A 24,605-nucleotide genomic window follows, 5' to 3' on the forward strand; every position below is an offset into this window, starting at 1 on the left:
ATATATATATATACAGCCGCCCGGTACTCAGTAGATGCGTCATGAGGTGCCGAACGGACATTCTCATCGCTCTAACCGCTGGAGTTTCACAGCGGCTGTCAGCTGTTTACTCCTGTCATTCAAACAGAACGTGCTGGAGAGGGGGCGGGGCTTATCTTCTCCATGTAAATACTGTGGTGGAAACGACTATGTCAAAATTAACCTATTTGACCGTGATTTAATAGTAATACACGTTTCAAAATAATAATAATAATAATGCCGAAGTAACAACATACTGAAAACTGTTAGTAAAACCATGTTTTTAATGCTTTACAATTTACATACCTAGATGCACGTGTGTTGTGTTTATGCAGTGCAACTCCCACCCAGTGGGTGGCTATGTAGAGTGATAGAACAGAGCAGGCACGCCCCGGAGAGAAGGAAAGCAAGTCACGTCACAAATTAGCATTTCTAAAATGTTAGCGTGGATTAATAAAAGTGCAAAAAGACAGCGGTTGTCGCCGGAAGAAACTTCAAATACAGAGAATGCTGTGCCTGTGTTGGAAATTGTGTCTGATGGGGAGCTTTCTTTGGTTGATCCTCCTGCTCCAAGTTCTAGTGCATTAGCATTAGCACTAGCTCCGCCGCCTCCTCCAGAGCCTCTAACGTTAGCTGCTGCTGGCGCAACTCTCACCACCAACACCGGGCAAAGCGATGCACCTGACTGCTGGACAACGGACCAGGTGCAATATTTTTGCAAGACCAATGCATGGCTCCTTCTTAAAGATAAGAAGCTAGGATGTCGGATATGCAGAGATGTCAAATCTTTGGGAATACACACTGGACAAGCACTGAAACTGTCAACTGAATGGGGTGAGTGTGCAGTGTCTCATTTCGGTGTTGACAAGGGCAAACAACAAGCTAGCCTGAGAAAAAAAAATCAAAGAACATAAAGAATCACAAGCCCATGTAAAAGCTGCTGACATCCTTACATCTGCTTCACGTGAAACTATTCAACATCAAGTGCAGTCTATGCATACATCTGAATTAGACACCACTATCAGAGTTTTTCGAACGGCATATAAAATTGGCAAACATAGCCGGCCATTCACAGACATGCCAATTGATTTGAATGTACAGAAACTGAATGGGCTGAACGTGGGCAGGGTTTTGCACTCCAATAAAACCTGTGGCGAAATCATCGACCACATAGCTCATGAGCTGAAGAAAAAAATGGCAAAAGACATTACAGAAAACCAAAGAAAACTCTGTGTTTTGGTCGATGAATCTACCACTATTAGTGGTAAAACGGTGCTTGTTGTGTGTCTACGCTCAGCATTAGCTGATGCTGAGCCCGAAACGTTGTTTTGGGAGCTGATCGAGTTGGATGGAACAACGGCTGATGACATCACAAAGGCGTTAATGGAGTGTCTTGGAAGAGATTTTAACGAGGACTTTTTAGGTCAGTGTTTCGTTTCTTTTGCATGTGATGGGGCTTCAGTCATGCTAGGGAAGAGAACAGGCGTTGCTACCCAGTTGTGTAGTAAATTCCCAAGCCTGTTTGTGTGGCACTGCTCCAATCATCGTCTAGAGCTGGCAGTTGGGGATGTGGTCAAGGAGGTCTCAGGGCTCAATCATTTCCAGATCTTTTTTGACAAACTCTATTCCTTGTTCCGTGCCTCCCCCAAAAATCAGAGGCAGTTAGCGCAGTGTGCGCAAGCAGTCGGACAGCGTCTCCTGGTGATAGGGCGTGTTTTGTCCATCCGCTGGGTGGCTTCAAGTGAAAGGAGCGTCAGAGCAGTCTGGGAAAACTACCGAGTGCTTCATGATCACTTCACAAATGCTGCAAACGACACGAGCAGGGATTCCAGAGACAGAGCAAAGTACAAGGGCCTGGATGATGTGCTCACATCTGCAACGTTTGTCAGCAATCTGGGACTGATGTACGATGCGCTCACAGAGCTCAGCGACCTCTCTCGGCAACTCCAAAAAAGAGAGATGACACTGCCTACAGCAGATAGGCTCTTAACTCGAGAAATACGAGTTTTTGAATCCATGGTCACCATGCCTGGCCAACACATGACTACAGTTCATACAGCTCTAGCTGAGAAGTCCTTCAAGGGTGTTGCCCTGCGTGAGAATGGCAGGCTTGTACAGATTCATGCAGGTCAGTTTTTCCGCAGTATGGTAGAGAATCTGAGACACAGAATGACTTCCACAACCTTCTCTCATGTCAGCACAAGAGAAATCCCATTACATGGCCGGGAGGCCCGGGACAATCAGCTAATCCAGGACATGAAAGTTATACATCCTGGAAGTTGGCCTGAAGAGGAGTTAGACGTACAGTATGGGGACGTAGAGGTGCTACGTTTGTGCGAAGTGCTGAAAGTGGACAGAAGAGAGACTGTTCAGGGCTTTCGCGAATACAAGGAAACCATGGCATCCCGTACACCTGCTGCCATGGAGCCTCTACTGAAAGCAGTCCGAACCATCGCTGTCTCCACTAGTGAGTGTGAGCGGGCATTCAGCTGCATGAACGATATCCTTACTGCAAAAAGGAATGCTCTCTCTGTCAGCCGACTGTCCAGCCTGGTTTTCATTAAATGTAATGGACCATCACTAGGACAGTTCAATCCGGAACAGTATGTGAGGTCCTGGCTGGCAAAGGGAAGGAGAAGTGCTGATGAAAGAGCCTGTCCAGCTCCAGCCCCTGATACTGATGTCCCCAAGGCCTTCTGGAGCCTTTTCTAACAATGTGAAGTATATTGCAAAGCAGCTCACCCAGTGAGAAGACTTTTGGCATAATGTGCCGATTTGTACAGATCCTGGAGATAGAAGGACTTCAGACCAACCAGGGAGTTATCTGATCAGCTTGGTGTTCAATGTAACTCTTTACCATGGCTCAGACTTTGTTACTTGCAGTTACAGTTTATCATTTTAGATTGTGCAAATGTTGCATTTGTTTTTACATGTTCTTTGTTCATGCTCTTTATCATTTTTCTGAGTTGGAAAGTTAGATTGCATCATAGTTTACTTTATACATATTTGTATTCTTCAGTGGTGAAGTATATTGCAAAGCAGCTCAGCCATGTGAGAAGACTTTTGGCACTTTTTCGTTTTCTGAGTTGGAAAGTTAGATTGCATTCAAAATGTACACAAATACTTAATTTTGTTAAAGCTTTTTATAAAAAATGCTTCTGACCAGAGCTTTGTTTCCTTGTCATTAATGTTGAACACCACCAGAGGGGCTCTCACCTGAAAGGTCTCTGCTTCATGTGTCTTCAGCAGAAGATCTAGACTTTGATTGCTATATTTTCAGTTAATATTGACCTTACTGAGCTTTAGCCATATCCGCTGCCTATCATAAAAAATGTTAAGTACAGTGAACCTTTCTAAAATATACAGTAGTAAAGAGACAAACCCACCAGCATGATAGTAGCCAAATTCTTGTTTGTGGGCTGTATATATAAAATTGACTTGAAAAAGTTGCTGATTTTAGAGTACTGGCACCTTTTTCATTCCAATTCAAGCACTGTGTATACCACCAGTAGTCTGATACAATATCTACAGTTTGAAAGGGTGTTACATTAAATGTGGTGATGATTAATGGTTTTTGTGTTCATGTAATAGCAGTTAAAACAGGACCTGTCACGAACACCAAAGTAACATCACATCGACCTACCTTGTTGCGCGGTTGTGGTAGGCCAAGATCTCCGGACTTCATCTATATATTCCCGAAGGTCCTGAAGTAAAACATCTGTATGGACGTTAATTAGCCTGCCCCGTGACCACTCGATGCTCCTCTCCATTGTTTCTAACCTGCCAGTAAACGGTTTGGTGAAATAGGGGAGAAGACAGAATTTGTAAGTGTGAAAGATCTCACAGCAAGTTACATGCAAAAACAAACTGCATTCCTTTGTGTTCGATAGTAGCGATAGGCTGGGCCCTTACCTCACTATTGTGGATTGTAACACAGCATGACCATCATCTGTTTGGAGAAGTCTTGTGCAGTCATTTATTGTCCTTTTGCAATGCAAGATGAAGTTTCTCGTGGACATTTTTCGACGAGTCTACTGTTTCTACAACTAAGATTCTTCTTATGCCTTGTGCCCAGGGCGGCCCTCGGCATAGGCAATATAGGCGAATGCTAAGGGCGCATAGGGGGCGCCGAAAAATAAATAAATTAGAAATTTAAAAAAACACTTTTTTTATTTCATAACAACACAATTTCCCGATTTTGAATCAACAAAGTACATCTTATTATCTTATACTAACATAACTACGCCTATATTGCGTACAGCGCCCATAAACTATGGCACACCCCCCCCCAAATCAAGTTGAACTGCCCCAGTCCCAATAAAAACCAGAGGTTTATGTGAAATTGTTCTTTTTTTAAAATAAGGGTTTTAGTGTGCAATTATAGGTTTTAATTTTGTATTTGTATTCATTTAAAATAAATCAAACTCCCAAAAAAACTTACACAGCTTCTGTGTGCTTTTATTAACATTGAAATTGCGGGGGGCGAGCTTTAGAGAGCTCTCTCCTGAAAGACTGAGAGGCTCTGATAACCTCAGCTCAGTGAGGTAAAGGCACACCTTTATATGATCATTATAGTTATAAAAAAATAAGAGAATAGATGAAAAACAGGTATAAAATACTGACAGTACAAATAGGTTGTTATTAATAAACAAGAATTTCATATGGATGTTGAGAGATGTATCCATAGAGCTCCTAATGTTGCTCTCAAAGTGCACCAGATTGATGCTTTTAACTTCAATATTAAAAAAAAAAGTCTTCCCGGGGGTGCATGCCCCCGGACCCCCCTAGAGGAGGTGAGGTCCCCCCCCACTTAAATCATGTTCAAATGGATAGGAAACTAAATACAGTTGCACACATCTTGTGTCAATATCTTTGTTTTGGTGGTCATTGTGAAGGTAAACTTCTGTTGTTGCAATGTTGAGGTAGAATGAAGGAGTCTGGAACCGTTGTTAGCCAAAAGCACTGAAGAGTTTATTGATCACAGTACAGACAATAACGGCCGGGGAGATCACTTAGTTGCACACCGTCCCGTGTTTCACCAGCGATCTCTCTGAACCAAAAGACACAAAACATCTAACCAACACGAGGAGAGGCGGGCTTCCAGAAAGCCCGCGTATAATCAATAACCGATGCAAGACAATGATCTGCTTGTCTCAAAGAGATGCTGCCAGGTCAACCCTCGGACATAGGAGACGCGTTTGACCTGTGACCTCAACCCACAGAGAAGTCTCTGACTGACTACAAGCAGATGTTTGCAGTATCACAGACTCTAAGGAACCATAAAAGACTCTATAAACAGATCAGATGAAAATATTCTCTTACAGTCATGCCACAACCGTGCACACGCGAGTCATAGTGAGTGTCTGCATTTTGGGGGGGGGGGGGGGCGCCAGCTAAAATCTTGCCTAGGGCGGCAAATTGGCCCTGCCCCGCCCATTTCTTTAGCTTCCGGTTTAGTAGACAGTGTAGGGAACGGTGCTTTGCTCAGGGACAACTCGGTAGCACTTGGTCTTTCCGGGACTTGAACTGGTGACCTTCCAGTTGCCAAGCCCCTATGGACTTCGCCACCACCGCCCGATGGTTCTAAGAACAAGGAAGAGTGTGTTGGAGTTGGTATATATATATCCCAGACTTTAAAATATCAATTTCAAAAAGAGCGTCAGATCAATTATCAGTGTGCAACAGAAATGCTGGCTGTAATAATAGGATTACAGTGGGTTGAAGAGGTCAGACCAGATAGGGTGGTGATATGCACAGATTCATTATCCATTTTAAAAAGTATACAGTCAACAACAACTGTCAGAGAAGAATTACTCATATAACTTAATCTAGGAAATCATGATAGCTAGACTCAGACTGGATCACACAGCATTGAATGTTACTCTATGTCGTAGGAACTGTGGAGTTAAAAAAAATGTGGAACATATCATATTACACTGCAACATGTACAAAACAGAGAGGGAAAAACTAAGAGACAGGGAGAGTGGAGCCTGATGGGGATACTGGGAACAGAAGGTGAGGGGGTAAGAGCTACCAGGAAGGCCATTCTTAAGTATTTGAGTGAAAAAGGATTGATTGGAAGAATTGAAAACAACGTAAACACAGTGGTATAATTCCACAAGTGCTGACAGGATGATATGTTGATACACGCTCTTGTACAGTAGGGGGCGGTATGCACCTTAAAGTTGTTTGCAATCCGCCAAAAAACCGAGAGAAGAAGAAGAAGAACATCCATGGGACGACCCGACACATGGCAGCAACGTTCCCATCTGCTTCATTCATTTCTCCTGTTCAACAGGTTAGTAGTGTGGACACTAGTGATGGTGAGATGAAGCCTTATGAAGCTTTGAAGCTTTCCAGCCAATTGGTTCGCAAAAGGGTTCATCTCATGAGGCTTCATCATGGGCTTCATTTGAACACAAACCCCCTGTTGGTCAAAGTGTGTAAAACAGGCAGATTGGACATCTCAACAGTGTGCTCTATCTCATACCGAGTTCCCAATGAGTAAAGCCTTAGAATAACTCTAAACAACGAACATAAAATCATATCTTAATGTTAACAATATTGTTTTTATTCCAGTTGAATGATTGTGATTGAAAAGCCTAAGGAGGCTGGTAAACATTGCAAAGAGGGATTTGCATTCCTTCATAAACTTAACCATGTTGTAGCCTGAGAAAGGCTAAACCATATCAAAGAATACATTTATTAACTACATTGTCTCATTTAGCTGTAGCTTTTATAAACAACAAAAAATACGTATTGTTCAGTCGTTGAACCAGGGACCCTGCGGTCATGAGTCAACTGCTTTCCAGCTGAGCCACAGCACACACACTACAGCTCCCTGAAAACACTGGAACATATTTATTCCTGTATTTATTCATGTTTGTATTCCTACATGTATTTATGCTTGTATCAGTGAGGGTCTGAGCTCTCTTGATTTCATCGTGTCACCGGGCCCGGGTACAGGAGGGGTAATATGGTTCTTATTATACATCCATGGGTATTATGAGCGTTGTGGTTCAACGGTTCAACCGATCTGAATCGCTTCGTGAAGCAGTCACGTGGTATCGACAGGCAGCGAGGCTTCGTTTGTCATCGATGACGTCACTGGCACAAAACGATACAAGCCTCGATACATGCTTCACAAAAAGCTTCGGGGATTACTCGACACACGCTCCGAAGCCTCGGCGCAATACGTAACATCACTAGTGGACACAGATTATGTCATATTTCGATCAAAGAAGTGTGTTTGAAACTGTTTTATGTCATTCTGTGAGCTACGCCACTAGCGTGTGGCTAATGGCGTCAGGCTGTTGCTCCCTGAATAATGTAGGGCTCTACCATGTTACCATGTGTATGACTCCCTTGCACTAGTTTGGCTTACATTTCAAGTTTATTCTGTTTGTATAAATATGTGAAATGCTGGTCTGAGGTCATAATTGTTCATATTATTTAAATGCTAAAGCGCTAATGCTATGCTAATAGTGTGCCTGTACAACATAGCAATGTTAAAGTGAGTACAGTCGACCGGGTTGTGTGTGTTATCTGTAATCACTGTATTATATACTGTAAATGAAAAAGGCTTTAATCCTTCATCAAAGTCATAATATGGCATGTGGATTTATGTCCATTTTTTATTAGAGACACATATGTCATACGGTTATTTTGATTTGCTAAATGTATGTTTACATTCTCAGTTAGCTTCAGGCCTCACTGAGGCGAAGTATTGAGGTAGAAAGCTGGTGAAGCCATTTCCTACTGTCATTATATTCTGTTTGCACAGATAATAAACCTGGTTGACAAGAAGGAAGTCGTTTTCATTCGACACAACGCAGAGATACATGTGGCGTCAATCCAGACCGGTTACACAAAGAATGATAAATAGAGAAAACAGATATAATTTGTAAGTGAATTTATTAATTTCAACCCGAATCTCCTTGTAAAACGCTGCCCGTCTTGTTGACCAAGCTTTGAGGGCGAGGGTGTGTGATTTATGCTGGGTTAAGATCGTTTAAATACACCTTGTTTATTTATTTCCTTTGTGTTTACAAGTTTGCTGTTTACACTGTTGGTCACAATTTACACGCCATTATTTTAATCACAAATAATGCATGTGTCAATGTAATGAGTATTATTTACGCTAAAGAGGTAAATAGGCTAAGAAAAACATGTTTTCCAAAAGAACTACGCATCTCTTGAATGACAATATGCCTGCACTGCACTTCCAAGGTTGCGCAATCTATGCCTGTGAGCCGAGCCGAGATGATGTGTGTGCGAAGTTGAACCTTTTCATATTTAAGTTTGTAGCCAGTAGAGGGCTGCTGGTGTGTGTTTGTGTGTGTAGTGTGTGTGTGTGTGTGTCCATAGAGCTCAGTTTATAACTCGAACCCTGGTTGAAGCTTCAACGCAGCTTCCCATTCACTTTGAATGGGGTGACGTCACGCTTTGCCGGACTGCATTGTGCTTCCGTCGTTTCACTTTGCCTCTGTTGCTCACTTCAAAAGTTGAGAAAAGTTCAACTTTTCAAGCTTCGACGGAAGCGTGCTTGTGTGTCCGGGGCGGGAGATTGATGTGATTGCATTTTGGTCGAGCTTCAGACACGCCCGCCGGCAAGCTTCAACGCACGCTGCCGTGTGGACGCTGCGTTACTCTACTCTAATCTCAAGTGATAATATATCTAGTTAGGTACCCAAATGTTAAGTAAGGTAATTTAAAATATTAAAGTTAAATGAGAAAAAGTATGTATTGTACAAGTAAATGAAAAATACAAGACTGCACTTCATTCACCCTTAAAGACCTAGACGGAATTTTCGCCTGCCTGACTCTCCTGTATTTATTTGTTTCTCCTAACCTGTTCTAACCTTTTCTTGCAGTCAGCATCAAGTGCCTTACCTCATTTGATTCAGGAGAACCTCTAGTTCAAGTCTGGCTAATTTTAAGTCCAAATTTTACCATAACTTTGTGTGATAATGGCTGAATTTACCAGCACTTTTCAAAAACGCCAGTACAAATGTTGTGTTTTTTTACTGTTTACTCCGCCAGGAACATAGGGATTTTCTTTTTTATTATTTACAAAGCTGCATTTAGATGTTTTAGGCTTTCAAATTAAATTTCATCTGCATATTATGTTCCCTGAGCAAGTTACAGCTATTTATTACAATATTATCCTAGGCGTTTTTCAGTGAAAAACGCCTAGGATCATATGGAATAATTAAAACGAAATGTATTTCCATATTTAAATGACTGATCATGTTTCTTCTGTCAAAAAAAGGTCGAGAGAGTAAACAATTAAACCATAACAGATGACATTGCAACAAAAATAACTTGTTTCAGAGATATATATTATCATTTGAACATTGAAATACAAACACAAACAGTGAAACAAATTCAAAGTGCAAACTAACAAAGTGCAAATTATATTAAAGCTATAAACAAAGTATTAGGAATATATAGAAAGTGCAAAAGTACAAAGAGCAAATGATCTTCAAACTATAACCAAAATATTAGAAAAATATATAAAGAGCAAAGGAAATGTATCCACATTCATCATGGTCTGGGTCGCTCAGATGTACAGCTCTGCTGATTGCCATGAACCTGTCTCTTGTCATGACAGAAGCAGGAAAGAGAACACTTAGGTGTGATCCCTTCCTCCAGTAGTCAATTACTTTTAGCAGTTTTAGAAGTGCCATAAGGCCGACATACATGAGGAATTTTACCGGCTTTCCCAAACAAACTTTTCCCCCTTAGCCTGCTCCTTTTCAGCATTTTTGTTTGTGTTCTTGCAGATGATATTTACAGCTTGGTTGTTAAAACAATTTCTAAATATTTGTGCAGGAGTATACTCCACACCAACAAAACCTTGGACTCCAGGGGCTCTTTTCGGGCAAAAGTGTGGTAGTTGTTGGGCAGTATCTGGCACCTCAGGTCCGTTCCAAACAGCTCCTGGCTCTTCTGGGGTCAGAGATGTTTTTTTCCCTTTTCCTCTTCCTCTCCCTTTCACTGTCAGGGGGGCTGTCATTGGTTTGGCCTTTTTTCTGGATGCTGCACCCTCCTGGCCGCATTCTTTTCCCTCTCGGTTTGAAGGGGACAGGGGCTTGTGCATCCCCTCTCTCATCCTCTGTACTAAAATAAAAGGGAGGAAAATATACAGATATAAATGTCTGAATTTATTTTATTTCCTTTATTGCTTTTATTTCTCCAGTGTCATCCTATCTGTTTTCTAAACACAGTCTCAACTTTTGATTTGATTCACACTTTATCCCTCTGCTAACATTACTAGTTGATGGAATCAGTAACTGAATTGTAATGCAATGAATATAATAACATTAGACCTCATAACAAACAACCAAAGAGGGCAAGCGGAATGAGGCAATAAATGAAAGGTATTGCTTGACGTTTTTTTACTGAAATAAATAGTAGCCTCTATTGATAGTGAATCTTGAGCTCAGGACTTCACTTTATGACACAATTACGGCAAATGGCCATCCATTATAAAAACTCTTAGGACTAATTATTTTCGGCGTTATACAGAAACAACAACCGATAAATGCAACACAAACAATAAGAAATAAGCAAAGTTACTCACTTTTTTATCTTCGAAGGGATCAATCCCGTGATCATACTCCTCTTCCTTGCCAGTTGTCAGCTTCATTATCTGAGGAATCCACCGCTGCATCGCTAAGCGGTCCGCCAGACAAAATAAATTCTACGGCTTCTTCCGTAGTGTAACGCCGTTTTGACATGTTGGTTTGAATTTGTCTTGGGATATGTGTGTGTGTGTATGTATGTGTATTTGTGTGTGTGTGTGACTGTATCTAGATATCTCGTGTTGTATTTATTTATCTTACGCTGGCAGAATTACTCTTCTTTAGTATTACTCTCTCGTCTCTCTGTTTCTCTTTGTTTATCTCCCGCCGCCAAAAACATACACAGCAACCTATGTTGATTGGTCGAGAAGATGGTAGCATGGGCAGAGGTTTGCCTGGACCTTTACCCTTTTAAACCTATCCGGACACAGGGGGGTGGGACTTAGTCTAAAACCTTTGCTGTTTGGCTCAGACAGAGGGGCCGCGTGGGTCTCCTTGACGAATCAAGGCTGTCAAATGTGATAACGTTGCCCCGATCACGTCGGAGCCTCTGAATCCCGGAAAAGGACATAGTGATACCAGCAAAAAGCCTAGAATAGCCGCTTTACCTCACTTTTTAAATCAGATGGATAGGATTAGCGGTTACAAAGTTATTAAGCATTTTAGAACGCTACCTCTTTGAAGCCGCGGGCGGCACGCTCGGCCTTTAAGGGTATTGTTGCATGTAAAGTCAATCCTCACATCTGTATGTTTATTGAACAAGAGCTACTGGTACTTTAAAGTAAACACTTCATTTAAAAGTTCTTCTCGTATCTTTGAGATGTATTCTTTTTCGTTCTAACTTAGTGTCGTAAACAGCTGTTGAGAATGTTGCCTCACTTGAGTCATGAAGGGACAACAAACGATTCAAAGGACAAAGAAGAGGTGAGTTCACATTTACTATTGCTTTTCATTATTGTTTTTCGGGGCAGACAACAAATGTAGCGCTGTATGTATGTTTAAGCTGCAACATTGACACTGTGCTTACTCTCACAGCCCAATCGTCCTCTCAGTGAATTCTACCCATATATCCGCTGTGCCCTGTGCAGTTACTTCCTCATCGATGCCACCACCATCATAGAGTGCCTGCACACATGTGAGTGACAACAAGTTATACCAGAGATCTGCTTTAGTTTCTGTAGTCCTCAAAATACTTTGAGAGGATGCAGGAGATCCACATGAACTGTGATGTTAATTTAATACATTATGTCCAGGGGTGCACATCACTTTTTTTGCCCTGGTTCTCAAAGGAGCACCTGGAGATGTTGCTTGGTGCTCATCCTTAAAATGAAATAAACCGTAACTTTTGAGGGGGTCTGGACTTTATTTGCCAGACACACGGCACTAAACACACATGCAGAGGTGAACACAGAACACACATGCAGAGGTGAACACAAGACAACATTAGCATGACCAGTAATCCTACAAGCTGTCATCACTACCCTCCTGACTGTCAGACATGGTAGCTGATGATGTAGGCCTACTACTTTCTCTCTGGTTGAGTCTGTGATTAGATGCTTGCATCCACAAGTCAACAGCTGGTTTTGGGTCGAAAGTCTCTGTTGTCATCTTAGACAAGTGGATGTAATCAAATAAGTATGTGAACATAACCAATAACCTACCATAGCCAATAACAAATGAATGTAACTTATTTTATTTGTGTTGTTCATTCATATCTTATTTTACCTTAACATTTATTTATTTATGCATTTTTTTTTTATCTCCAGTTTTAAAGGATATTTTTGGTTACTGTCCTATAGTATACATTGGAATGATTTCAAACCTGTTTATCCCAATAATTATAAAGGAGTGCCTTGGAAATATGTGTTTACATAAATTGTGACCAAACCGTTTGAACTTAGACTAAAGTGAACTATCTAAACACTCAGAGTACTTTACCTCACTGAGCTGTAGTTAACTTATCAGCCTCTCAGTCTGACTGGAGAGGACTCTCCCTCCACATTATTGTAGAAACATCTTCTTCTTATATCCGTTAGAGCAGCTAGCACGGCACCAGATTCTAATAACAACAGCGCTGGTACCGGTGCACCCTCCCTCTCTCCCTCGCATTTTGGCTGTGAGCTGCGGGCGCCAGATAAGCCAACATCCCCCATTTTCATCACTTGCAGCGCCCATCGTACAGGGCAAATGAAACGTGTAACCGGGGTGAAAAGGGTGTTACATTGACTTAATTATGAATATTGTTACATCAAGGCCGAAAATTAGGATGAGCCCTAACGGTCAAAATGTTTTTTTCCCTCCCAGAGCTGCCAGCGCAGCACCTCCCCAGATCTGGCGCCCTAGGCGAACATCTAGCCAGCGCTATGGGCCGGCCCTGAGTTCATATCATGGTTCATATGCAACTCGCAAATATCTTTCTCTCTCTCTCTCTCTTCTCTCTCTCTCATCTATCCTCTATTTTCTCTTTTCTCTTTTCCCTTCTCTCTCTCCCTCTCTCAATGTTGGTACGCAAATGCGCTTTGTTTCAAATGACCCGGTGCTCTTTTTTTGGCGGAGGTGCGCATGCGCACCTGCGCACCAGTTATGTGCAGCCCTGATTATGTCCCTAACTTACTGTATCGCAATAATGAGGGTTTCTCTATTTGGGATGCAGATATTCACATAGGAAACAATGGAACTATGTTCATTAGCGATGCAAGTAAACTTTCAGGATGCTTATACCAATATGTCCTTCCTAGATTGATGGTCCTATAACATGCATATCAGATTTAACAACACAATACACAAGAAGAGAGCAGTTGAACCATTATGTGTTTAGCGGATACAGGTTATAGCTGATCTTAATATAGACAACATGTATCAGAAATGTCATTACAGAAATGCAAAACACATGTTATATTGGAGGAAACTGTTTCTCTATAGTTTGTGAATCAATATTCTTTGAAAACATCATTTTTAAACTACTCGGTTCACTGAATGTATCAGTTGTTTAACAAACACCTTGAATTTAAAAGATGACTATCTTCAAAATCAAAGATTATAGTTCTGAGGTCTCAAAGATTGATATGTATATCAGCTTTAAAAGTCCATATGAATCTCTCTTTGCCATCTACTGTCCTGACTTTATTTTGATGTGTTTATCTTCTCCAAGTTTGCAAAAGCTGCATCATGAAGCACTTCTTCTACAGCAACAGGTGTCCAACATGCAGCACTGTAGTCCACCAGACACAACCGACGTACAACATCAGGTAGGTCTGTCAATATGTGATGCATTAGTTCAATTGTGTTAGTTTAGTTTTTTTTTCTTTTTTCGAGCGTGTAAAACCAAAGAAAATACAAATGAAACAAAAGATGATACAGACATGATACAGTACTATACAAATGAATGCAATAACAAAACGAAATATTTAATTAATAATTGAATAATCTGTAGTATCATTGTCTGATAACAATAAACAACAAAACTTTTGCTAATTACACGTCCGAAAAGGGGTCGGAAGAAGTTTACACTTATTTAATCCCCTTCTCCCTTTTAACATTTTTTCTTTTTTTTTCGTTTTACATCTTAATATATGTTAACATACAATATCAATGTATACTTTAACCTTGAATAATTTATATAATCATTCATATAATATATACAGGCAAGTTAGGAGAATGGTCTCTATATATTTATATATATATGTGTATACATATATATATTTATATATATATGTGTATACATATATATATATGTACATACACAAATTCATACAAACACAAATTCATAAATTGAATACAAAACAAGAATATAAACAGTTATGGTTTAGCAGTTTCATCCCTGTACCTTGTGAGAATTGTGTCTTTATACCTCTTTTTGAATAGTTTGATGTTTGGACATCCCTTTAGCTCCTCACTCAAATTGTTCCAGATCTTCACCCCACAAACAGAAACACAAAAACGTATCTTTGTTGTAACATAAGTGAATATAAATGAACCACGTAAATTATAATTCCCTTGTCTTTCATTGAACAATATCTGAATATTCCCAGGTAATTGAACGTTTTTTGCCTTAAACATGATTTGTGCAATTTGGAATTAAAACAAGATCTGACAGTTTTAATAATTTTAGCTCTAAGAATAATGGGTTTTAGGGGTGTAACGGTTCACAGAAGTCACGGTTCGGTTCGTACCTCGGTTTGGAGGTCACGGTTCGGTACGGTTCGGTACAACAAGAAAAAGCAAAAAAAAGTCCCAAATGCATAATTCCAGGTTTGTTGTTATTTATGTTTGAACAGTAGTGCAAGTTTCAGTTTAAAAATAAAGAACTCTTTTTTGAATAATGAACTGTATTAAACAGTTAAAAACAAACCATACACAGTACACTCAGATGGCCATATTATCTATAATGGCTGATGTCAAACAAAAAGGTTTCATCAAGCTGTAAAGCTAAAAAGAATGTCTTGAAAATATGACATCATAAATAATAAGAAAGTGTTTCAAGAGCACATAGTCGTTGAAAAACATATGCCAAAAGCTTCCGTTATTTATTTTGGTCTCTCGGCTTTCATGTCTATTGGCTTCTTAAAAACAGCGGGGATCAGCTGTTGAACTGCTGTTGTCTTTTGCCGGGCTCCGGTGATTGGCAAATCTGGGTGATGCCTTCTGATATGAGTAGCATGTTTGGCGTGTGTTACCATGAGCATACCGCACCACTGTAGAACAACGCCGACACACCGTCCTCGTCCGATCCACCACTCGCACTCCATCGTTATTGTAGTCCACAGGGAACCCGAAATGTTCCCACACAGCTGATTTAAAAGAAGCAGGTGGGTTCTAGCTCATGTGTGTTATCTGAAATCGCCATACTAACTTTTCTTCTTCTTGTATTTTGTTCGTTTTGTTGTTGTGTTTCTTCTTGTTCTTCATTTGTTGTTTAAGGGCGGCTGGCAAACAGCTTTTAGGCGCAATACCGCCCCCTGGATTATATATAGTGTAGTGGATACTGCCCTGAATGACAGACTTTTTTCCCACTCATAAAAAAAAAGGCGTATTCGTCGTGTGACTGCGTGTGCCGAACCGTGACGTCCGAACCGTGACGGTACGGGACGAATACGGATACCGTTACACCCCTAATGGGTTTGTATGATCCCTATAGCAGACATTTGTAATAAGTCTTATTGCTCTTTTTTGTAAAATAAATAGGGATTGTGTTGTAGTTTTATAACTACTGCCCCAAACCTCTGCACATTAACTTAAAGGGGACCTATCATGCAAAATGCACCTTTGGACGTCTTTTATACATGAATATGTGTCCCCGGTGTTCCAGGGAACTCACCAAGTGTCAGAAAACACAACCCTCTCTATTTTCCTCCTTCGCCAAATCTCTAAAAAAGGGGCTGAAACGGATCTGAAAAAAACGGATCCAGATTTCAACACTTTCCTACGTCACAAAGAGACGTGCTCCGCTTATTGGTCAACTCTCCACCTATCAGGGGAATGAGCCACGGCCACGTGCATTGCCAAACCTCTCATTCGCATATAGGCTATCGGCAAATCCCATCTATCTTAATGGATGCTAGTGTATTGCTATTTCCAAATATGATTAATGTTGTTTTATTCAAGTTTAATGATAACTTATTACTGTTTAGCCATAACTTTAGTTTGCATATTTCAGCTGTGATCTCTTCCAATAGTAGCTGTACATTGTCCCCAGAACAAAATATATTAGTGTCATCAGCAAACAAAACAAACTTGAGTACTGTCGATACATTGCATATTTCATTAATATACTAAATAGTTTCGGCCCCTGGGGGACACCGCATGTAATGTCCAAATATGAAGAACAACACTCCCAGCTTCACAAACTGTTGCCTGTTGGTTAAATATCTCCTTACCCATTCCAAAACTACACCCCTGATTCCATAACGTTCCAGTTTCTTTATTAATATGTCATGATTAATTGTGTCAAATGCTTTTTTTAGGTCAATGAATATTCCAATGGCATGTTTCTTTTGATCAATTGAGCTAGTAATTTCTTCAAGTGAGTCTATTAAAGCCATCGATGTTGATCTATTGGCTCTGAATCCGTATTGACTTTCGGTGAGAAGTTTGTGTTTTTCTATGAAATTGTTCAGTCTGTTATTGAAAAGCTTTTCAAGAATTTTTGAGAATTGTGGTAGAAGTGAGACATGTCTATAGTTTGTGAAGTGATGTTTGTTCCCAGCTTTGAACAAAGGTATGACTTTTGCTATTTTCATTTTGTTAGGAAATGCACCAGTTTGGAATGATAAGTTACATATGTGTGTGAATGGTTTTGAAATAACATCTATAACCTTTTTTAATACAGTCATGTCAATGTCATCACAATCGGTAGATTTTTTGTTTTTACATTTCGTTACAATATCAACTACTTCTCTTTCATCCACTGCTGTGAGGAACATTGAGAAAGGATTACGTTTTCCAGTTTTTTTCCTGATGTTCCTCCATCAGGGATTTTACCTGCTAATTCAGGTCCAACATTTACAAAGAAATCATTGAAACTGTTGGATACAACATCTAGGGCTGTGCAATTAATCGTATTTTAATCGCGATTACGATTATGGCTTGCGACGATTATGAAAACAGCATAATTGACAAAATACGATTATTTAGCTGGGTGTGCTTTCGCCCCTCCCTAAAAGCCCACTCGGCCACGTGGGAGTGACATGTGTTGTGAGTGTTCAGCGAGAGCGAAGATGTCAGATCAAGAGCAGCAACTCGTTAAAAAGAAGGGTAAAACTATTTCCACTATTTGGAAGTACTTTGGCTTTAAGGAGTCCGACGTGGAGCAAAACAAAGTACAGTGCAGGATTTGTTACCAGGGTGTGTTGGCACCACACGCTAACACAACCAATTTCTTTAATCACCTGAAATACAACCACAAAGTGCAATACGACCGGGCAATAATACAACAAAAAGCAGATGCCCGCTCGACTTCATCCACCGCATCATCACAGTCATCGATTCAGGACGCATTGTACAGAGCAACGGCCTACGCTACGAGCTCGCAGAGACACAGAGATATTACAGGTGCCATTACATTTCACATCGCTAAAGATATGTGCCCAGTTAGCACTGTTAGCATCCAGGGCTTTAAGCAACTTGTCAACACGTTGGACAAGCGTTACGCGATGCCGTCTCGGTATTATTTCAGCAGGTCTGCGCTGCCTGCGTTATATGACAAATGCCGTGGGGAAGTTGAGAGAGATGTGGCTTCAGCTGACTACTTTGCTACCACAACAGACCTATGGTCTAGCCCAGGGGTGCCCAACCAGTCGATCGCGAGATGTGTCTAAAAATAGAACAACAATATTCTGTTGTATCGTTAATGTCCTGTAACATAATCTTCCTGTGCCAGAATAATGCACTTGAACGCATCAAAGCTTTGTGATTGGCCTGCGTCACCCCATGTGTCGGGGCGTGGCTGAGGGTCTTCAGTACAGGTGGCAATATTGTCACCTCCCTGCGCTCATCTCTGAAACCAGACCATGTAAACAGGCTGGTGTTTCTAGCGAACAATCTTTAAGAGATGACATGAGCAGCCCTACCAGCATTTGCCATGGTGGCCTAAACATTTTTATTTGGTCTTAAATTGTAGTTCAACATTTATTTCCTGTTACTTCTGGACCATGACGGTTGGCCAGCCTTCAACGTTTAACTGAGTGGAATATGTTGAATATGTTTTACCAAAATGTTGGCTATATGTTAAGGAGTTTTCAGTAGGTTGTGACCGTGCACTGCATCATATTTGATTTAATTTATTTTGGTCTAATTTATTTTTATTTATCATATTAATAATATGTTTAGTATGGTTTTGGAAGTGCGCTCCAACATATTTGTTGATCTTGTTTATTGGTAAAATATTATTTGTTTTAAAGTTCAATAAATGGTCAATGAATAATCGTCAAAATAATCGTGATATCAATTATTGACCCAAATAATCGTGATTATGATTTGCCATAATCGCACAGCCCTAACAACATCCATATTTTCCTCTTCCTTATCCTTGTCAATGAAGTATGTGGGATAACTCCTTTTTCTAGACCCATTTTTTACAATACTATTCAGTATGCTCCATATTCCTTTAATGTTGTTTTTATTTTTGTCTAGTAATTTACGATAGTATTCATTTTTGCAGGTCCTTATTTCAATCAGGAGAGACGTGATGTATGAAATACATGTTTATTACCGGGACGCATGGTATAAGAAAATGATGATTGACAGATTACAACAATGAATTAACTGATGTTTGGAGATTAGGCCCCGGTTTGTTAGATCATCATTCGGGAGGGGAAAACCGCTCCGATGAACCCCCCCGGGGTCTAGACACTGGTGGTGGTGGTGGTGATAAGTGGTTCGGTCTGGTCTGAAGGAAGAAGGATTAGCTTGGCCCTGAATTAGGAGACAGGAGGCGAAGGGGTGGAGGAGGGTTGTGCGTTGACACCTGAAATGACAACTGACAGAGGGAAGAGCCGATTTAAAGGGGTTAGCAGGTGCGATGATTGGCTAGCTGGGGAGTAACGCTCCTGATTACTTAATGGAAGAGGAGATTGAAGTGACGTGTAACACCAGGGGGTATTGGTCTTCCTCATTGAACTTGCGCTAAGCTTCATTTCAATCAGGAGAGACGTGATGTATGAAATACATGTTTATTACCGGGACGCATGGTATAAGAAAATGATGATTGACAGATTACAACAATGAATTAACTGATGTTTGGAGATTAGGCCCCGGTTTGTAGGATGATCATTCGGGAGAGGAAAGCCGCTCCGATGAACCCCCAAAGAGAAGAGAAGTAAGAAGTACTGAGATGTGAAGCATTTCTTACCTTACTGGCTGATTGAGGAGATCTGTGGATGAAATGAGATAGCACGGGGACATGATGAGAATGTCGGAATCACTGCAGGGTTAATGTGAACGCCAACGATGGTTAGCGCCTGCATAGCGGATTTAGACGAACGCTGACCCACTGGCTGCAACCTGCACGCGCAGGGTTAAACATGACGCTGACCCACTGGCCGCAACCTGCACCCGCAGGGTTAAACATGACGCTGACCCACTGGCCGCAACCTGTACACGTAGGGTTAAACATGACACTGACCCACTGGCCGCAACCTGCACCCGCAGGGTTAAACATGACGCTGACCCATTGGCCGCAACCTGTACACGTAGGGTTAAACATGCCGCTGACCCACTGGCCGCAACCTGCACCCGCAGGGTTAAACATGACGCTGACCCATTGGCCATAACCTGTACACGTAGGGTTAAACATGACGCTGACCCACTGGCCGTAACCTGCACGCGCAGGGTTTAACATAATGCAGACCCACTGGCCGCAACCTGTGCAGCAGGGTTAAACACAATGCGGACCCGAAGGTCACAACGATATGAAGTGTTTAAACATGAACACGGTGACACATACATGTGCTGACTTACTAAGACCACCACCAGTTATATGTATAAATACCGTTTAGTGTTTGAGGGACCTTTGGATGGCCAGCACGGCACTGATGTCCGGGCGGATGTAGGATGTGAAGGCAGAGGAGGACCATCGTCCGAGTTGTTGCAGGGATGAGGATGAGACTCCTTGATTAGCAGCAGATGTAGCTGCGCCTATCCTGAACGAATGCCCCGAGAATAATTGGGGTGATAATCCGGATTTAGAGAGAACTTGCTTTAAGTAGTAGTTGAACCGGTGTTTAGTTAAGGGAATATTCCCTGGAAGAAGAAATAGTGGTGAGAGGATTTGTGGAAGATCTAAGATGCAGGAATTTGATCATGGATTTATAGGGGCAGAGCGGGAATCGTTGCGAGCAGCGTTAACGGAGCAAGCGCCTCCGCATTTGGAGTGCTTAAGTTTTAAACTAAAATGGCTAGCGTGGAAAGATAAGTCGGCAAAGCAGACGTCTTGATCGGGATCGAATGTTAGGGAAACTGTGGCAAATTCTCCTGGTCTGAGAAAAGCATAGAATGCTAACAGGAATAATGCATCGAGTAGTGCGTCGACGTAGGGAGAAAATACTCCTTCTCTGAGTTTGGAGAGCATGAGACGGAGAGTGTAATGGGTCGCCTATGGTCTGCAACGGGGGGGAACGTTTTTAGAAGACCTTTCAAAGTGAGTTTGACTGATTGGTTAGAAAACAGGCTGGGAAAGCTGGGATCGTAACAGCAAACATTAAACTGAACTCCAGCTAGGAGGCCTCGGATGTATTGAGGTTTGAGGTGGCGATCAGTGGCGCAGTAGCACATGAAGGCGCACACGGTGGATATGAGGACGGATTTAAGTGAGATGCCTACAGAAAAACAAAAGAAAGCGAAAGTTCTCCATGCGGAGTCGTATATTTTAAGGGTGGAAGTGGCTAAGCCCTTCCTCATAAAGAACCTGGCGGACTCTAGGTGCCTGGCTAATGGGCTCTCATTTAAGAGAGGGAGAGAAGATGCAGGGGAGGGATCCCGACGGGTTGCGAGCTGGCTTCTGGGCAGAGATTCGGAAGGTCTGGAAATGAAAGCGAGAGAGGGAGTCAGCCACTGTGTTGAGGTGGCCGGGGACATGACGAGCTGAGATGAGGAAGTTATGGGTAATGGAGGACCACGTGATGCTTCTCATGAATGGCATAATGTCATTGCACGGGGAGCGAGCTTTATTAATTATCCCAACTACTGCTTGGTTGTCGCAGAGCACCGAGATGCGTTTCCGTAGCCAGAGGTGACCCCACACGTAACAGGCAACAGCGATAGGGTAGATCTCGTGCAGGGCGGAGGATGAGGCATGATTGGGGAATGTGGGAGGCCATGGGCCCGCAAACCACTCTCCCTGAAATAAACCCCCAAAACCCACGGATGGGGCGGCGTCCGTGAAGAACCTCATTGAGTCGGAGGAATACGCTATGTCATCATAGAAGAAGGTGATGCCGTTCCAGTGATCGAGCAGGAGGGACCAAAATCGTAGGTCTGAGCGGCAGCCTTCGTCTTCCACAACGCGGTCGTGGAGGTTTTTAACGCCCAACGCTGTGTCTAGGAGGCGACAGATGAATGAGCGCCCCTGGGGGATGACGCGCATGGCAAAGTTAACGTGCCCGAGGAGAGAGAGCAGCTGTTTGGTTATGATTTGTTGCTCGCAATATGACTTGGTAATGTCACGTATGCGCTGCAGTTTGTCGCTGGGGGGAGACGCTTTCATCTCTGAGGAATCGAGTGTAATGCCTAGAAACTCCAGGCGTGTGTCGGGTCCTAGGGTTTTCTCTGCGGATAGGGGAACACCTAGCTCCTGAAAGCAGAGTTTAAGTTTTGCCAGGGAGGCGCCTGAGTTGTCCCGAGGGGGATCTACGAGGAGAAAATCGTCCAGCAAGTGAAGAACGGAGGGAATTCTGACAATGTTCAGCAGGATCCAGCAGAGGGCTTCGGAAAGAGAATTAAAAATGCAGGGGCTACTTCTGCACCCGAAAGTCAGGCGGACGGCGAAGTAGAATTTGGATTCCCACCTGATGCCGAACATGTTCCACTGGGACGGATGGATGGGGATGATTTTGAACGCATCAGTAATGTCTGCTTTGGAGAGCCAGGCTCCTTGTCCTGCGAGCTTGATTATTGAACTTGCGCTAAGCTTCATTATAATTGTTAATTTATTTTTATATTTTGTTTTATTTCTCATGAAATCTCTATACAATGAATTTTTCTTTTTACAAGCATTTTGTAAACCCCTTGTGATCCATGGACATTCTACATATTTCATTTTTCTACTGTATTTGACAATTGGGCAGTATGTATTATATAATGATAAAAACATTCTCAGGAATTGATCATATGCACTGTCAATATTGTTTTCTTTGTATAAATCATCCCATCTTTGTGCCAGTAAAGCATTTTTTAAAGCGTTCATTGCTTCCTCTGATCTAACTCGTCTGTATTGAGTAGCATTGTCCGGCATGTTATTACTGTAGTTTTTGTCATAAACTGCAAATACTGGTAGGTGGTCACTTATATCATTTATTAAGAGTCCACTTACTCTATTGTTTTCTATGTCATTTGTGAATATATTGTCTATGAGAGTAGCACAGTGCGATGTGATTCTGCTGGGTCTAGTAATTTTTGGATATAAACTCATACTGTACATTGTGTTGATAAATTCTTCTGTCATGCTGTGATTATTTGGATTTAGAAGGTCAATATTGAAGTCGCCACAAATGAAAACTGTTTTATGAATCACTTTTGAGAATATTTCCTCCATTCAGTCCTTGAAAATCTCAATACTAGAGCCGGGTGCTCTATATATACAACTGATGATTACATTTTTCGTTTTTTCTTTGCAGATTTCAATCGTGATACATTCCAACACATTATCAATCACTGTTGACATATAATTCATCACCTTAAATTGTAAAGTATTGTCCACATACAAGGCTACTCCTCCTCCACCCTTGTTTTGTCTATTTATGTATCTGAGTTCATAGCCCTCCAGCTCAAAGTCTATGCCTTTGTCCTCCGTGATCCAAGTTTCAGATATAATATGGCAATAATGCTAAATGTTTGTTGAAACTGATTTAAATATTCCTTGATGAGGTTAAAGTTTGCATACATGCTTCTGCTGTTGAAGTGAATAATAGATAGCTTGCCCTCTGATGATATGCTCTGGTTGTACTGTTGATCAGTGTAATAACAGCAGTTGTTGATGATAGAAGAGAATAAATTATTGTCTGGGTCTATTTCATAATCCAGATCTTTTGTTTTATAGTCAGTGTATTCAAATGTTTTTAGCAACAGTTGGTCTTGTTCCTTAATCATCTGAGACATATTAATATGTTCCCCTATTGAAGATGATTGCCTCCATTCAGTGTGAGTCATGGTTGTGTGTAAGTGCTTGTTACCTTATGTGTGATCCAGAACATGAAGATTATTGGTATTTATCCAGATCCTCCATATTTCTGATGACCAGTACTTTGGCCTCCTCAGGTGTTCCGTTTAGCTTTATAAATATTTTGCAGTTTGTTGTCCAGGTGTTCTGAATTTTCTTCAGTTTTTTCATGAAGCAAGCCTTTCTGGCTATGTCGCCGTTGTACTTGGTCAGATGCTCGTTGATGTAGACATCTGATCCTTTCAGCTTCCTTCCTTGTTTGAGGAAGGCCGTTTTGTGTTTCCTGTTCACAAACCTGATGAGAATAGCCGGTTTGTTGCCAGTGTTACTCCTTGGCAGGGGGTGGCATGCCTCGATGTTCTCACAGCCCAGTTCGATCCCCTTGGACTGGAGGAAAGCAGCCACCTGTTGCTCCGTGGAGCTGACATCAAGCTCCCCGGGCTCACCCCTGTTGTTAACGGTCACCTTCTGTACCAAAAATAATGATATCTCTGTCAACCATATGTTTTACAGTTTCAATGATTATAGGATTATGGTACAGATTTAATTTCAGAAATGTGGCTGCATTTATTTCCAAGTAAGAACAGTTTGTTTATTGAACACTTTTTCTCTGTTTTCCTGCAGGCCTGACAGAAAACTGCAGGATATTGTTTACAAAATGGTTCCCTTCCTGGAGGAGTGTAAGTACAGTACATACAGTCACAATCATTTTGATGGTCTTCATGAAGGCAAGGCAAGGCAAGGCAAGGCAAGGCAAGGCAAGGCAAGGCAAGGCAAGGCAAGGCAAGGCAAGGCAAGGCAAGGCAAGGCAAGGCAAGGCAAGGCAAGGCAAGGCAAGGCAAGGCAAGGCAAGGCAAGGCAAGGCAAGGCAAGGCAAGGCAAGGCAAGGCAAGGCAAGGCAAGGCAAGGCAAGGCAAGGCAAGTTTATTTATATAGCACTTTTCAACACAAGGCAATTCAAAGTGCTTTACAAAAAATGAAAGAGATTAAGAAAATGGCATTTAAAATCAGTCATTAAAAAGAAAAGCTAATAAAATAAACATTAAAAGAAAAAAGTACATGGATAAAAGTTACAGTGCAGTCTAAGATATGAATAGTTCAATTAAAAGCAGCGACAAAAAGAAAAGTCT

At 41.5% G+C, this 24,605-nt stretch overlaps 1 protein-coding gene across 2 annotated transcripts in view; it reads left to right on the forward strand.

The window, feature by feature from the left end:
* Nucleotides 1-5,565: 5,565 nt before the first annotated feature.
* Nucleotides 5,566-24,605, forward strand: part of LOC117552028 (polycomb group RING finger protein 6-like) — a 62,815-nt gene continuing 43,775 nt past the window's right edge. The window contains exons 1-5 of one of the 2 annotated variants that reach the window (XM_034225211.1): nt 5,566-6,316; nt 11,451-11,528; nt 11,640-11,739; nt 13,756-13,852; nt 24,100-24,155. In XM_034225211.1, the coding sequence (XP_034081102.1) occupies nt 6,191-6,316; nt 11,451-11,528; nt 11,640-11,739; nt 13,756-13,852; nt 24,100-24,155 (457 nt within the window). In that variant the 5' untranslated portion in view covers nt 5,566-6,190. The remainder of the gene's footprint in view (nt 6,317-11,450; nt 11,529-11,639; nt 11,740-13,755; nt 13,853-24,099; nt 24,156-24,605) is intronic. The other variant, XM_034225221.1, reaches the window with a different exon arrangement.

This window comes from Gymnodraco acuticeps, unplaced genomic scaffold (genome assembly GCF_902827175.1).
Source record: "Gymnodraco acuticeps unplaced genomic scaffold, fGymAcu1.1, whole genome shotgun sequence".
In the NCBI taxonomy this organism is placed as follows: Eukaryota; Metazoa; Chordata; class Actinopteri; order Perciformes; family Bathydraconidae; genus Gymnodraco; species Gymnodraco acuticeps.